Source organism: Bombus terrestris, chromosome 6, assembly GCF_910591885.1.
Source record: "Bombus terrestris chromosome 6, iyBomTerr1.2, whole genome shotgun sequence".
NCBI lineage: Eukaryota > Metazoa > Arthropoda > Insecta > Hymenoptera > Apidae > Bombus > Bombus terrestris.
In genome coordinates, this window is record NC_063274.1 from 14546474 (window position 1) to 14562870 (window position 16397).

The 16397-nt window shown below is 26.9% G+C and overlaps 4 protein-coding genes across 9 annotated transcripts; 3 read left to right on the top strand and 1 right to left on the bottom strand.

Moving 5' to 3' along the window:
• Positions 1-179: 179 nt before the first annotated feature.
• Positions 180-4955, bottom strand: LOC100650725 (regulator of telomere elongation helicase 1 homolog). Of its 3 annotated transcripts, none has more exons than XR_007224456.1 (13): positions 4678-4955; positions 4183-4606; positions 3840-4095; positions 3466-3729; positions 3085-3395; positions 2801-3007; positions 2558-2720; positions 2201-2458; positions 1894-2133; positions 1321-1830; positions 1057-1201; positions 821-974; positions 394-742 (listed from the first exon to the last, which is right to left on the bottom strand). XR_007224456.1 is itself a non-coding variant. In XM_003396163.4 (12 exons), the coding sequence occupies exons 1-12, from the start codon at positions 4808-4810 to the stop codon at positions 895-897; spliced, it is 2991 nt and encodes a 996-aa protein (XP_003396211.4). In that variant the 5' UTR covers positions 4811-4955; the 3' UTR covers positions 180-894. The 3 variants fall into 3 exon arrangements, 1 of the variants encoding a protein (XP_003396211.4); XR_007224457.1 differs by having other exon boundaries at positions 394-762; XM_003396163.4 differs by having other exon boundaries at positions 180-974.
• A 276-nt stretch (positions 4956-5231) lies between these two features.
• Positions 5232-7926, top strand: LOC100651079 (glucosamine-6-phosphate isomerase). Of its 4 annotated transcripts, none has more exons than XM_003396166.4 (6): positions 5232-5378; positions 6061-6209; positions 6350-6634; positions 6710-7068; positions 7199-7280; positions 7627-7926. In XM_003396166.4, exons 2-5 carry the CDS (start codon positions 6086-6088, stop codon positions 7274-7276), a joined length of 846 nt encoding a protein of 281 aa, XP_003396214.1. In that variant the 5' UTR covers positions 5232-5378; positions 6061-6085; the 3' UTR covers positions 7277-7280; positions 7627-7926. The 4 variants fall into 4 exon arrangements, with proteins under 4 accessions (XP_003396214.1, XP_012165006.1, XP_012165005.1 ...); XM_012309616.3 differs by lacking the exon at positions 5232-5378 and adding an exon at positions 5407-5424; XM_012309615.3 differs by lacking the exon at positions 5232-5378 and adding an exon at positions 5451-5952.
• Positions 7927-8181: 255 nt separating this feature from the next.
• On the top strand, positions 8182-11488 carry LOC100650600. Its single transcript, XM_003396162.4, has 2 exons — positions 8182-8980; positions 10278-11488. The coding sequence occupies exons 1-2, from the start codon at positions 8491-8493 to the stop codon at positions 11030-11032; spliced, it is 1245 nt and encodes a 414-aa protein (XP_003396210.1). The 5' UTR covers positions 8182-8490; the 3' UTR covers positions 11033-11488.
• Positions 11489-14454: 2966 nt separating this feature from the next.
• On the top strand, positions 14455-15747 carry LOC100650483. The gene is made up of 2 exons (XM_003396161.4): positions 14455-14835; positions 15015-15747. The coding sequence occupies exons 1-2, from the start codon at positions 14608-14610 to the stop codon at positions 15735-15737; spliced, it is 951 nt and encodes a 316-aa protein (XP_003396209.1). The 5' UTR covers positions 14455-14607; the 3' UTR covers positions 15738-15747.
• Positions 15748-16397: the final 650 nt, after the last annotated feature.

Below are 16397 nucleotides of genomic sequence, written 5' to 3' on the forward strand. Positions count from 1 at the left end.
TATGATGAGCTGCAACTTATTTTTTATATTTGATGCTTTAACATGATTTCCAAATGTTATTTTAAATATTGTATTCAAAATTTATAATGAAAAAATATGTAACATATATTTGTATATACACGCAAAAATTAAATTAATTCATAATTAAATTTTATTGCATTTTTTGAAATAACAAATCATTTTAAGTTTAAATATCAAGTTTATTACATCAAATGTAATTCATAAATTGCTATATGGATTCTGATATATATACAACATTCTATTTTTTTTTATAAAAACACATATTTCCGTATTTTTATTAGAAAACTTATATTATAACTTATATTTATTGTATATTATACAAATTGTTTTTGAATATCAAGCAACAAACGTTCACTGCTGAAATATAAGTTCTTTATAACCATAATAATATATATTTATTTACACGATCCTATTACACAAAGATATTTTCTAAAACTTTTCCAAAAAAATGTTGAACAAATTCGAAATATATGGTTGAACCATTCTATAGAATTTTGAGATATGTTTTGCAAAAATCATCATGTTAGTTCAAAACGATGTTACTTCCAAAACAACGATGAAAAATTGTCAGACAACACAAGATTTGTGACCACAACATTAGGCTACACATATATATAAAAGCAGGATGGTCTTAAGCTAAAATGATCTTGCTTCAACATGATCTTGAATTTATAGGACTGTTACAAGTATCTCAGGGATTGCGAGATCTTGAAGATGTAGACTCAGGAAATAAATATGAATCTATATTAATCTAGATATGGGTAAAGTTATAAAATATGTATAATTCGTTAATACTTACTTGTAACGTGTTTTTAATAATAACTCTTTATATTAAAATGTTATGAATCTTTGAATTCTTTTCTATGTTTACTGTTACATTTGTGTATTTGTGATCAAAGTAATATGATTCTCAAATACAGAAATGTGTTGCTTCTTTACAAAATATTTAAAACCTAGAAATTGTGTTAGATCAATAAGGGATTATAATATCACACAACTGATCTACATATATATTTATTAATATATATAAAATACCTATAAATAAATGAAGCAATTCCTTATTAGGGGAAAATAGATTTTGAAGTATTTTTAACAATTCCTCCAGATTGCCTGTTCTTGTATAGTCCTGTATCATTTTCGCAAATATTTTATAATCAGCTTCTGATAAAGATCGTTTTACCTAAGGAATGTATTATATGCGAAGTTATTGCAATATAAATTTCTTGTTAATTAAATTTTTATTCATTATGTATATTTATAATTAATCATAATTAGTTATAATTGCAGATGATTACTTACTTCTTTTAAATATGCTTTGCCCAAAGCTTTTTTATCAGTTTCTTCATTATTAGTTTCTTCAAATATTTGTTGAGAATATGTTGTATTGTCTGAATGATCTCTATTTATGCATGAAGAAGTTGAAGCACCAGACAAATGTTCATTAAATTCTATTGGTAACATCTTTATTTTCCTTTTTTTTGTGGCAGGTTCACTGCTATTTTTTGTTAGTTCACAAGTGGTATAATCACTTCTTAATTTACAATTACTAAAATTAATTACAGGCTTTGATTCTGTTTCCAAAAGTTCAAACAAGTTTCTTTTTTGTGTTTCAACCGATTGTTTACTTTTCTCATCTTTCTTAGTATAAGAATCAATATTGAAGATATCTTTAGTTGAAGGGGTTTCAATTTTTTGCTTCAAAGTAGCTTTTCCGGTGCGAGACACGGTTGTATCAAATGATGCTGATATTGCTGGTAATGAAACATAACTACTTGTACATTGTATACCAGGCATATTCGGTTGTGGAAACTGAAAATAATTATAAGATAACAATACTTAAGTACGTTTCCTCTTTTATAAAATTAAACTTACAGTGTGTCCTGCATATCTGAAAAAATCTTTTAGCTCTTTCATAATAATACCAAAAGAGGTAAAATTTTTTATATGAGGTCTGAGCCAAGCAGATAAATGTTTCTTAAAATTTGGATTATCAAATCGACAGTCACAAAGAATTATAGCTCCATAATCATTTTTATGACGTATTATGCGGCCAATGGCTTGGTTAACAGCTCGTGATGCTTCAAGCTGGTACCATTGTTGACCAGACAAAGCCTGAAGAGAAATAAGATGCATAAAATTAACATACTTGATGAATGTTTAATATCTCAATTCTAATTACCTCTTTATTTTGTTTTTTCATTTCTTCTAAATACCGTTGTTTTAATATAACTCTCGGATCTTTTAAAGGTGGAAATGGAAGACCTGTAATTAATACAGCTCTTCCATTTGCATTAGCAAAATCAAGCCCTTCACTCACTTTACCCCTACAAACTGCCATAAAAATAGCACCTTTGCAAGAGGGATCTTTAATTTTTTCGTAATACTCATTCATAACATTTATAAAACCATCTCTGTACTGAGGTTCCACATATATAGGCTGATAAATATAAATAAATAAGTTTTACTATCTTAGTTATAATATATAGCTGTAATCATTTGAATATTATTGAAATTAAAATTAATTAAAGATAATTACTTTACGATCTGCAATTTTAGTCCACAAACCTGTAGTTTGCCATTCTTCTTTACACTTTTTCATTATTGGGTATGAAGGAAAGAAAACTAATAGACCATAAGGAATAATACAACTAAAGTTAAGCACTGTTCGCCCAAGAGATGCTATATATTTTGGATCATTTCTAAAACACAAATTATGTTTTTTACATGATGTATTATGAAAGGGATTATATATTACATACAATATATTTAATAAAAATACCTTGTATTAAAAGAAGAATTTAATGAATAACCATCCGGTCCTTGACTAAGGACACCGACACAAATTTGATCTCCTTTCACAATATGCGGATTTTCTAATTGAAGTTCAATTGGTATTCCAAGTTCAGATATGAAAGGTTTCAAAGGAGATAATGTACCACTTGTTAATATTATTGAACGCACACCTTGGTCCATTAGTTGTTGCATACTTGATTATTGTAATTAATATACGAATACATCAATAGTCTATTTAAAATTAAATGCAATAATAAAAGAAAAATTTACCTAAATCCAGGACTAAAACACCAATAACTGATAACTTTGCCTTCATTCTTTTTAAGTATTTTTTTTGTTTCCCAAACTTCATTTTGTTTTGTTTTTTTCTGTTCTTCTAATTGAATATACACTTTATAACATTGTTTGATTTTTTCTCTATAGCGTGGACTATCACCACTGCTAAATACAGTTTTTAATAGGTCACTGAATTTCTGAAGTGCATGACCTTTTCTTGTAAATGGAGAAGTGCTTGTAGTTGTTAAATAAAAAGCAATTTTCTCCAACTTTTCTATTACAAGTTGTTCTCTGCCATGAGTTAACTGTTGAATATATTTATTATTTTTATCTACTTTACACAATTATACAAATTAGAAAATATTAATTATGTACTTGTGCCTTTCCTAGTAATTCAAAAATGTATCCACCAGGAAATGTATCTCCCTCATTGCGTTTTAGGATTTCTATAGCATCAATAGCTTTTTCTAATTCTAGAAACATAGCTTTTAAAATACATAAGTCATCCGCAGTAAAATCTTTTACAATATTTCCTGAATTTTCCATTGAAAAATCATTTTCTTGTTCAATATTACTAGCCATATCTTCCATTACAGCTGTTATTTCATCAATGCACATTGCAATATCTGTACTACATATCTACAGAAATTTTATGTAGAATAATTTCTATATATATTTTACCAACTTAATTTTACTCAATTTTTCTTACATTGATAATAATTGATATTAAATATAAATTAATTTAATACCTGTAATGATGCCGCTTCTTCACATGTTTTCTCAATATTGTGTGCTTCATCTAAGAGAATAATATTATTTTGGATATCTATGCCTTGTGTCTTCCGTGATTTTGAATCCAGTAAGTAATTATATGGCATAAAGGTAATATCTGCATTCTGTTTAAGTTCCCTGGACAAAAAGTATGGACAACATTTAAATTTTTGTCCAACTTTTACTAAGTCTTCTATATCAAGTACTTCTTGTTTAAAAAGAGGATCATCTTTCCTAAAACATATATTTCTTCATCAATACTTTTCGCTAACAAAAAAAATTTATCAAATTTATCAAATATTAATGTTACAGTCTTTTTACCTGCTTTCAACATTATTGTAATAGAAACATGTCCTAGATTTGATTTTAGAATGACACATATATATTTTGTTTGAACTACTAGTTTCTTTAGAAACTTCTGGATGAATACAAAGCTGATCTCGAGATCCCAAAACAGCTGTGCTTACATGTTTATAGGAAGTTCTTTTTAATTCTTGCATCGCTTGCGAAAGTTGGGAATGAGTTCTAGATGCATAGATAATTTTTGGTGGTGCCCAACCTAAATTACTAGTAGGCTCAGAATCTCCTGTTCCTTCTTTAAGTCCATTACTCAATTGTTTAAAAAAATGTCCACCAAAATCAGGCTTCTCTATTGCACCTATTAATGATTGTGCTTGTAACTGAGCTTTCTTTGTTAATAACCAACTTAAAGAAGAACACAGAAGACTGAGTGTTTTCCCCGTACCTATAACATTTCTATGAATTAGTTTTAATATTCCTTAACTAATATATAATAATAAAAAAAGTGAATAATACCAGTTGGAGATTCCAAAACACCATTTTTACCGTTTTGAAGACATTCTATCACTTTTACCATATATTCTTCTTGTATCGAATATGGTTTAAAAGGAAAATTTACAATAACGTTATTAATTGTCACGTCTGGCATTGCAACGTTATAAATTTTATGCAATATACACAAAAATTAAGATTTTCATAACATAAGAAATGTGAATCTCTCAATTAGTATTTATAGAAACATGAAGATCACATTCCCGCCAAATTCTGAGCTACTTTAATTTTAATTTATATACACCATTAAAGTATTTACTTATATAGATATGTATATACAAGCACTAACTGGAACTAAGTATACAATTTATATTTGTTCTGATACATATCTATTACATATAATTAACTTTTCTTTCTAAAATTATAATAGAAAGAAAATAATAGGAAATATATATTTCGTTTATTAGATTTCAAAAAAAGAAAATATATATGTGATAAGGGTATATAATAAGTATTTTATTTTCGATTTATCAGCTAGTTTATTTTGTATAAAAATTTATTTTCAAGTATTAAGAACACCTATAAGTGGAATATATATTAAATCTTTTGCTAAGTAGTAAAGGCTCAAGATTAGGTCATTCGCATCAATGGCATCAGTCGAATGTCAGCTGATTTCATGTTTGACCAACTACTGTAAGAGTAGGTAATTCTTAATTTTTCTTCAGGTTAGTATACTTCTATCATCTTTCATTTTTTGGTTTCTTGCAGCAGGTATAAATTATTATATGTCAGGGTTGTTGTAGCATTCGAATTTATAAAAATGAATAACATATTAAAATTTATTAGTTAGAAAGATTTAATATTTATCTTTTAAAGAGTAATGACCATTGGTTATTGACCTTTAAAATAAATTACCGAAGTCCATTCAACATTCCTGCATTTAAAACATGCGCACCACATACGACATAATAAATATGTATTCGAAATAAGTTTTTGACAGTGATAAAATATGTATCTATTGAATACATTTGCGTCTTCTTAAAGATTTTAAAAATAAAGATTAATAGGGAGAAAAGATCGGAATACAATTTTTATATAAAATTTACTTTTATCAAATGAAATATTTCATGTAAAAATAAAGATAATATAAAACTTAAATCTGAAATTCTGTGATCTCAATATTCTGTATGTTCAGATAAGTTCTTTGCCATAACGATATCTCTGCATATATACTCGCATAAATATATTATCGAGAACTGATAAAACTATACTGTGCATATTTATATAATTAATTGAAATGTTAGTCATATTATTGAAGAATTATATTTCATTTTTATAAATTATTTAAATTTTTTCGATATATATTTTCCGATATATATTGTGTCTACAATTTTATAATTTTTTCAGTGTTCAATTACAACATAATTGTAAAATGCGTTTAGTAATTTGTGATACAGTGGATTATGTGGCAGAATGGTCTGCTAAGTATGTTTTAAAAAGAATTAATGATTTTCAACCAAATGAAAACAAATATTTTGTTCTTGGTCTTCCAACGGGTATGTATTAATATATATATTATTATTTCTCATGTATTACAAATAGAAAAGAAAAAGAAAAAGGGAGAGAAATATTTAATGTATGTCCATTAGCAACAATTGTGGGAAATAAATTTACAATGGTTGATTATCATCTTTAGGTGGTACTCCTTTAGGGATGTACAGAAAACTTATAGAATACTATAAAGCAGGAAAAATTTCCTTCAAGTATGTAAAAACCTTTAATATGGATGAATATGTTGATTTGCCCAGGGACCATCCAGAATCTTATCATTACTATATGTATAATAATTTCTTTAAACATATAGATATAGATCCACAAAATGTACACATTCTTGATGGTAATGCACCTGATCTTATAAAGGAATGTGATGATTTTGAAATTAAGATTAAAGAAGCTGGTGGTATTGAATTGTTTATTGGTGGTATGTAATTTGTAATATAACAAATAAATTCATATAAAAAATTAGTTGGATACAAAACAAAATGTTGTGTTTCAGGTATTGGCCCAGATGGTCATATAGCTTTCAACGAACCAGGTTCATCTTTAGCATCACGTACAAGAGTAAAAACTTTGGCACAAGATACGTTAGAAGCTAACGCGAGATTCTTTGGAAATGATATTTCTAAAGTTCCTAATCAAGCATTGACTGTTGGTGTTGGCACAGTGATGGATGCCAAAGAAGTAATGATTCTTATCACAGGATCTCATAAAGCATTTGCTCTTTACAAAGCGATAGAAGAAGGAATTAATCATATGTGGACTGTATCAGCTTTTCAACAACATCCCCGTACAATAATTATTTGTGATGAGGATGCAACTCTAGAATTACGTGTGAAGACAGTCAAATATTTCAAGGTATAAAATATAAATTTCCTATAATTTTAAAAACTTTTGTTTAAAATATTTGAAAAGCGAACATTTTAGAGATATTTGTATTTTAATTGGAACTTAATTCATAACTTTTGAATTTGTATGATATATGCAGGCTCTCAGTGCTACACATCAAAAATTGATTGAAGAAGATGGAGATGCAATCCTTCGTCGTTCAATACAAAACAGTTAAAATGGTACTTATATTTTTTAATATTGCATAAATATGGATTACACATCTGTATTTTTGTTTTCTGTTTCTTTTTAAATTAGAGCAAATTGAGAATTCTGTACTCATTATTTTGTTGTTTATTACAAAAACATTACATCTTTTCTTTATGTTGTTTATATAATTAATCTACATTAATAATGTCATTAATTGTTTAATAGTATTTAACAGTTTAATAATAATTTATTAATGGTATTGTATTATGGAATATTACTTGTAATGTTATAATTTCATTATATAGTGAGTTATCTGAAAAAGTTATTATAAATCGTTTTTGTTGTTATGATAAATTGTAAAATGTGTTATTTTTACAGAATTTATGGAATATTCACAGCAAACTAATTGATGAAAATGAAAAAATATCGATTGAAAATAATATAAGATATTGTTATACATATATGAAAATGTATAAAGTCTCGCATAAAAAGAATTTTGATGGATGTGACGAACTTTATATGGTGTACGTGTACATTATACGAAACAATTGATATGAAAACTTTATATGATATATACACATTTGTTTCAATAAAGCACGAGTTATAGTATTGTTATTGTTTCATATTTTTGTATCAGTATATTTTTTCATAAATAAACTTATGCTTTTTGTCACAAAATTTTTATCATATACTTACCTTTTCATTCTGTGAAATGAACTGTAATATAATTAAAAGAATACTTCTAATTAACAAGTGTGTCTAAACGTGTAAAAGGAAAATTTAAACTTTAAATAAAATAATTTTTAAGACGTTACACGAATAAAAAAAAATTTACAAAGAAAACACGGGCATATATTTTGAAAGATTGGATTTCCTTCTTAAAATCGAGGTCGAACTGTAAGCAACAAGTGGGAGAGATCGTGCGTAGAAGCGATCATTATCATGAAGAGTACATGATAAGTGGAACTGAGGACAATACGTAAGTTGGTTATTGGGATCGTACTGACTTGCCAGAAAGAACCGTTAACATTTGTATCGGATAGAATTGCTGATAATAGTCACACACCGAAGTAATTGATAAGAACATTAATCTTGTGATCTTGTCAGTAGTCGATCTTATAAATTCAGTCAATATCTAAAACCTACAAATTGTTCTTCGGTGCTTCTTTTGCCAGCTGTGACTGATCGATCGGAAACTTAAATCGTTTTTCTCTCGTTCGTGTACTTCTCTCTGCTACAATAATGAATGACAACAGCGATGCGTTTACAATTAAGAATGTTGTACTCCGTGATATCGAATCGGTTCTGCGTCAAAGAATCGGGGATCATATGATCATCGAAAATTATACCAGCAAATCATTATTACCCCCTGGAGAGAATTACGGAAGTTCGATTTTTAGCGTCGATGTTGAATTGAAGGATAAAAATACTGGAAAGAAGGAAGATCTTCATCTTATTGCAAAGATGTGTCCACCAACGGAATATCAGAGAGAAGTTTTCAATAGTTCTCGTACATTTATGAAAGAAATCTTTATGTACGAGACTATTTTACCAGCTTATAATAAGTTGGAAGTGGAGTGTGGATTAAGAAAGAACGAGGTGTTCGAGATTTTGCCAAAATTTTATGGATCTAGACTGTCTCTACAACCGGATGGAGAGTTTGATGACGATGCTGTTATCCTTATGGAGAATTTGAAAACTGAGGGTTACTACACAGGCGATCGATCTGTAGGTATGTATACATACTCTAGTATAATCTGTTAAGTAAATTCTTAACTACCATTCGTCTTTGAGAATAGACTAAATTTTAATTTCATTATTACAGTCTAGTACATAATTTTGGAAGTATTAAAGACAGATAAGATAATTATATTAAATAAATTTTTGTAATACAGTAATTTAATAAATAAAATATCGAATAATCTGAAAAAATATGTTTATATTTGTGGTAATGACAAAAATATGGACGTCTGTATACTATCTTTTTATAAAATTGTACATCGTTTTAAAATGTAGCTATTTTATTAATCATATCTCTTTGTACTTTTTACGTTTAAGTTCAAAGGTTTAATTATTCGAATCATCTGTTCGATAAAAAAAGCGGGACACTCATTTTTACAACGAAATGATAATGAAATTTCATTTAAAGTTTGCTTAAAACGAAAAATGTTAACACGAAATATTAGCAGATTGATGTTATGTATATTTTTAACGTTATATATAAATCAACTCTCTCTTAAAATCGTTTAAGGTTATTAGTTATAGATTGCTTTGAAACAGTTCCTATCTTATGAACTAATAGAAGAAAACTGTACTGTATTTTTATAGAAAAAATTAAAAATGAAATAATATAAATAAAAATAATATTAACATGCAGTAAAACTTAATACATTCACTGAAAAATTTAATTAACATAAAAATTTATATAAAATTTAAAAAATTAATTTATAAAAATTAAATATAAAAATTTTCTTTACGAACTATGTTCATACCCTATTAATTTATAAACTTATATGTTATTAATTACGAGTAACAATGTTTAATTTTTCTACTAAGTTATATGCAGTGTCTTACACAAGTATTTATGTATATAATCGTTTGATATCTATCGAGATTCTATCGTCGAGATTTTTTACTCTGGTATTTTCGCTGAATCATGCTCATATATCCTTGACAATTTAAAGAAATCCTTAATACGTAAATATCTTGATTTCTATGTTAAGAACTCATACTCAACGATTTTTCGTACGATGAAAATTACAAGTTTATATATAATATAGAATGCAAAATTTATTTAAATTTTAACGACCTTTCAATTATATTTTATCGTTAAATTTTCTTCATTTCGATCATCTTATACAAACTATATTTATAATAAATAACACGTACAAATTTGTTTACAAACAGCGATTAAATTTTACTTTAAGCAAGTTCCTTATAGATTTACTATACCTAATATTTCGAAAGATATTTGTAGTTATAAAATGAAATTTTATTTTCTAATTATTCTGTTTGATGATTTTATACAGGTTATGACTTAGAGCACGCAGAGGAAGCAATCAAGGCTTTGGCTAGATTTCATGCTTTAGGAATAGCTACGAAAGAGAAAAGACCTGGCATTTTCGAGGTGTTCAAGATGTACGCAAAACCTTTACAACATTCAAAGGACAACACGGATAATATGTTTGCGTTGGTACTCGATCAAATAAAAAATGACCCAGAAACAAGTCCTCATTACGAGAAATGTGAGAAAATTTTAACACAATTGAAAATGGAAGATCTTTGGACGGACGCTCTTCGAGAACCATGGACGACCATCATTCATTCTGATTTCTGGGTGAACAATGTGATGTTCCATCGTAGCGAAAAAGGGAAAATCGATGGCGTAAAATTCGTCGATTTCCAAATATACCTTTATGGAAGTCCCCTGCGTGATCTGCTGTTTTTCCTTTACTCTAGCGTACATAACGACACAACGGAGGAGCAAATCGATGATCTGTTGGATCTGTATTACGAAACTTTCATAAACACGCTAAGTAAAATGGGATGCAATACGAGTCTGTATACCAAGGAAGGATTTCAAGAGAAATTGACCGAGGATGCCGAACGTGAATTCATCCATGTAAGCTGGATGATAAAGGTGCTCACATTGGATACGAAAGAAATAGAGAATTTTGACGTAGATAAAATGCAATCTGTACTTATGGGACATAGCGGAAATCAATTATTTAAAGACCGACTACGGAGACTCGTGCTCGTCTTTGTTAAACGTAATTGGATATAAAAAGATTATTACGAAGATGGATCTTTCCGTATCTATAAAGTGACATCGTATATATGTACCTACGTAATCATGGCATATTATTTTTTAAATGATCGTATCCGATTTTTCCATATATCACAGATATATCACATCAATAAGAATTATATTCTCAATGACTAATCCTATCCATATCTGTAATCTGCAACGAAATATAATCAGTTCAATTAAATAAAATTCAGTAAAATAAATCAACGAGATAATATCGAGTCTGAATAACAGGCGACAATAGAAAAGAATTTGGTCGAAAAACAGATAACATTTAAAGATAAACTAAATCAATGATAAAGGACAAACTCATAAATAAACATTTGATTTTTGGAAGGAGGCATTAATAAAATTTTAATCGTCATAAATAAATTATTTTCAAAAGATATAAATGTAATTAATAGTATAATAAAAATACAATAGTATTTTATATTTATTATGGTATTATCGTATATAAAAATTTCGTTATTCCAACTATATAATTATATACATATATATATATATATATATATATATATATATATATATATATATATATATATATATATATAATAAGAAAATCCTTTTTTTGTATAAATTACACAGAGATATAAATAAATAATTTTTTTATGTGCCAGATTTATTGTTCACAACTGCATAATAAAGATTAGTTGCTTTATTTTTAATGCGACTTAATGAATTCATATCAATGAATTATTTATCGGAGGATACGAATATTTAAAAATTGTACATTAATGGACACATATCTTTCATTATCACGAAAAAAATGGAGTAAATTAATAAAACTATTTTTAAACATAATGCGCGTATTTTATTCAATTTACACGGAGATTAGCTTTATCTCTTATACATAAAAGAACGTGATTTCTTATGATGAGGCAAACAGGATTTGTGATTAATCCTGATCTATCATCGTTTTTAAGATAAACCAATAATTTTCGTTAAGATTATTTAAATTTCGTTTGTATTACATAATTGTTTTCAACTATATCTAAAGTATAAAGTATTAGTTCACAATTGCTTCACATGTCTATTAATGTATTCGTTCGAGGGGACTTTGACAAAATGAATTAGATATTGTTATCAAATAAATATTAAGACAAGAGCTGAAATGGAATTTCAACATAATCCTTCCTGGATAACAGAGTTATGAAAGTTAGTATATACAAGTAATATCCAAACGTCAATGCATTGAAAATATCACGAATGATGAATTGTTTAGAATGTCTCTTTTACGAAAGTTTTATTCTCAGATAAATTCTACATTTATTTTAATCTATGAAAGTAAATAATATAAGAAAATGACATGGAAATGAAAACATGCGTATATATACGTGTTATTTATAGAAAGTTAGTATAAAAAAAATAATGGCAATGATGATACTGAAAAAAGAATGACGAATATGACCTTGTAAGTTATCTGATAATGAAATATCAAGAATCGTTACAAGCGTATCTTTATCGCTTCTATAGAACAATAATTCTATAGGTATTGTCATGAAACGGTGACGATATAAAATTATTAATCAATCATACAGCTTAGAAAATAGCGATAAAATCACTATTCAATATTTTTTAGTGGAAACCTTTACGTTATATATGGTGCCGTATGTATTAAAAAATTGTTAATGTACTTTTCATATCTGTGTTTTATTAAGCTCTATTCTTGTAACACTATTATTACTCCAGAGTGTTCTTCGATGGAGTAATTTCTCAAACGTGATACATAAGTATATACAAAACGGGCAAACAATATTTAACCCTTTACGAAACACGATAATCGTAACAAGCAGTAGTGGAATATGCAATTGTAATTGTATTAGGTTGTTCGAAAAGTGTCTTTCTTATACAAACACGTCTTTTACAACGACGCTGCTTTATACGAACATGAAACATAATCTGTCAAACATTGTGATCTTTATTTTGATAGAACAAAATAGATCATACGTAATTCGATAAAATAATATAAAACGAAAAATGTTGTGCATTCATTATTTTTTTATAAAACGAAAGAAACTTTTCGGACGACTTAATATATCAGAACTACGAGAAAATTTATTGACACATACGTATACCGATCGGAATTGTGATGCAGAAGAATAGCTTAATGTGTGGAATATAATTTACATAATAATTACTTAATAAAATATTAGAAAGCATCTTTTTAATTATAAAAACTTTCAAAAATATTTGATTATAAAATTATTCTATAATAAAAAAAATATTTTTGTTTATATAATTATACTAACAAAATGTAATAACGTTGAAGATAAAAATATGATGTTATATAATAATAAACATTTAGATATATGCTATAATAATATAAATATAAGTATTGTCTGCTTCGAAGTACAACGTATATATGTGTAATGTTATATAATGTTCTTCGTGACGGTATGTAGGTATCACATTTAATGATAAGTTAATCGTATCGAAGATCTAATATAATTTTGTATAGCCCATATTTTGAAATAATTGTCGATACGATTAATGCGAAAATTTATATTTTGCACTTCAGTATGTGATTGACTAATAATTCTCATTTTTTACATTAAGTAAATAATAAACAATCACTGTAATATTTTTTGTATTAATCATATACTACAAATTTTTTATACTAAATGGGTGGCAAACGATTATACGAGTTAACAATTTTTTTAATATATTTGGTATTTTTAACAGCACTCCTTCTATCCTGTTAGTGGAAAAATTTTACAGAAAAAACATAATTATTAAAATTCAAAATGAGCTAATAATTTAACATATCCAATCAAATTTCTATGCTCCTATTAATAAAAATCTATAAAAGATTTATCTCCTAATCTTATTTGGTGTCTAAAGTGTAATTACATATTTAATTCCCGATATCAAATAAATCTTCATACTTTTACATAAAGATTATCCTCATCAATAATAAATTAATTCTTATTTTAAATAAAGCTTGTTTGAAATCAGAAATATACATATTTTATATTTAGAAACTCCATTAACTTCATATTTTTTGTTGTCATTAGATATTCATTTATCCATAATAGAATAAAAACTTGATGTGAAAAATTTCAACAAGATATATATGTATATACAGTTACTCACATAATTGATCAAACACTCTTTTAAATAGAATTACTTTTTTAAAATAGAACCAAACAATTTGAATTATTTTGGAAAGTTAGAAAAATTACTTTACTAGATAACGCAAAAGTGTTTGATCAATTATGTGAGATGTATAGATATAAAAGAAAAAGAAAATAAAAAGAATGAAAGAAATTAAATTTATATTTTCTTAAACATAAATTACTAAAATTGAATTATTTAAAATCATAACAAGAAAAAAAGTGAAACCCTATGCATTCAATTAGTGGAATATATTTATACTATATGTTTCTACATGTATATTTACGCAATAGTTAATGCCTGCTTACGATGGAACGAGAAGTTTCTTAGTGGTTGAGGCCACTTTTTTTTTTAGTTTTTCTATATTTTTATAAAAGTTTTAGCCAGATTTATCTGCAATTGGCCATATTACGAAATACAATTCTATAATTAAAATAATGAGTTTCTTTATGATGCAGAAATCCCATAAATTAATTCTGTTTATATGGCTCGTATCTGTTCTAACCTTATCTATCAGTGATGAAATTAAAACAGATGGTGATACGACTTTAACGTTAACGTTAAATGCAAGCTTTACTGATGGAGATTCCAAAACTGAACATCGAACTTTATCTTCGCCAATTCAATTTACATCTGAATCTGTTAATTCTGCTAAAACCCAAAACGTATGTAGTAATGATATTTGACAATTAGTAAGCATAGAAATAATTATCTTTAAACTTAAATCATATCGTTTAAAAAACGAACGGTTTGTTTAATATGTTTACAATCCTTTCTATTTAAATAAGCTACATATAATGATGACAAGTAAATATATAACTGAAATATGTAAATGTTATTACAGAAAAATGTTGGCATCCCTTTAGTTGCAGGGGAAGGTGGCCCAATTTCAGTTATTTCTACTACCGAACTAACATTTTCTACTGATTCACATAAATATATAACAAATGCTACTGACAGTCTAGATGTACGAGTTAATGTATCAACAGAAGATGATAATGTTCCTTATGTAAAAAGTAAAAAAACCACTTCTAAAATTGTATCAAGGAAAGGAGCAAATTCTTCCATTGAAACTATATCATCCAATGATACGAAGACAATAATTAAATCTTTAACAACAACAAATGTTCATAATATTGGAAAGATTGATACAAACATGAATGAATTAAAATCAAATATTACTGAGAAGCATACAGATACTGTTTCAAATACTATTGTAAATAGTACTTCGCAGGTTACAAATGTGATACAGCAGAAACTACCAAGTGCAGCTGTAATAAACAATGCATCGTCAGTCCGAGAACATAAACATAAACCAACTAGAACACAGGCAGATTCTCATAGTGATAAGCAAGCATTTATAGATCATGCTAACTCATACTACTCAGGTTCACGCTTAGGAATGCCAAAGAAAATTGATTATGTTTTACCAGTTATTGTTACTCTTATAGCTCTGCCAGTTTTGGGTGGTATTATTTTCATGATATACAAACAAGGTAGAGATTGTTGGGATAAAAGACACTATCGGAGAATGGATTTCCTTATTGATGGGATGTATAACGATTAATGTCAACAAATATCATTTAAAAAGTGGGATCCTAATGCTAGTTTCATATATGCAATATATAACAATTGATGAATATACTATTCTGCCATTATTGCTGCAATGAACATATATATATTCCATATACAAATACTTATAAATTTTTTGGTTTACTATAACTTGCTGCATATATTTTTATTATTTTACTGCCTTGATATGAGATTTGTTATTTTATATATACTATGTCATGTATGAAATTTGAACATTCATGTTTGTAAATTTGGATAAATGGTGCTTAGGAAAGACAATATGGAAATAATAACAAATTTACAATTATAACAATACCAATATTTTATGATTTGTACAAATAAAGTAGTTTCAAATTTAAATTTTAATCTTATTTTGTAAGATAATTATTAACCTGTTTATAACTTTTATAGGTGAAGATATGTACATTAAAATAATTTTTGAGATTAATGGTTTTACTCAAATAATTTTATCTGTAAATGATTTATTATTAACTTATGCTAATTTATCACTAAAAGTTCTCAATAGAGAAATAAATGTATTACAAATTTGATTGTGAGAACAGTGTTGTTATAATTTCTTTCAATAACTCAAAGTAAAATTTTTCTGGTAACAGTATGAAAATGTTTTCACATTAAAGGAAATTGGTTTTTTCTA

Coding starts and splice junctions, on each gene's coding strand:
- LOC100650483 (XM_003396161.4), top strand. CDS start 14,608: ATGAGTTTCTTTATGATGCAGAAATCCCATAAATTAATTCTGTTTATA. Junction 14,836..15,014: donor ATTCTGCTAAAACCCAAAAC/GTATGTAGTAAT, acceptor ATGTTATTACAG/AAAAATGTTGGCATCCCTTT.
- LOC100650600 (XM_003396162.4), top strand. CDS start 8,491: ATGAATGACAACAGCGATGCGTTTACAATTAAGAATGTTGTACTCCGT. Junction 8,981..10,277: donor CACAGGCGATCGATCTGTAG/GTATGTATACAT, acceptor GATTTTATACAG/GTTATGACTTAGAGCACGCA.
- LOC100650725 (XM_003396163.4), bottom strand. CDS start 4,810: ATGCCAGACGTGACAATTAATAACGTTATTGTAAATTTTCCTTTTAAA. Junction 2,721..2,800: donor AATTCTTCTTTTAATACAAG/GTATTTTTATTA, acceptor TTTGTGTTTTAG/AAATGATCCAAAATATATAG. Junction 975..1,056: donor ATTGCTTCATTTATTTATAG/GTATTTTATATA, acceptor CACAATTTCTAG/GTTTTAAATATTTTGTAAAG.
- LOC100651079 (XM_003396166.4), top strand. CDS start 6,086: ATGCGTTTAGTAATTTGTGATACAGTGGATTATGTGGCAGAATGGTCT. Junction 6,210..6,349: donor TGTTCTTGGTCTTCCAACGG/GTATGTATTAAT, acceptor TATCATCTTTAG/GTGGTACTCCTTTAGGGATG. Junction 7,069..7,198: donor AGACAGTCAAATATTTCAAG/GTATAAAATATA, acceptor TGATATATGCAG/GCTCTCAGTGCTACACATCA.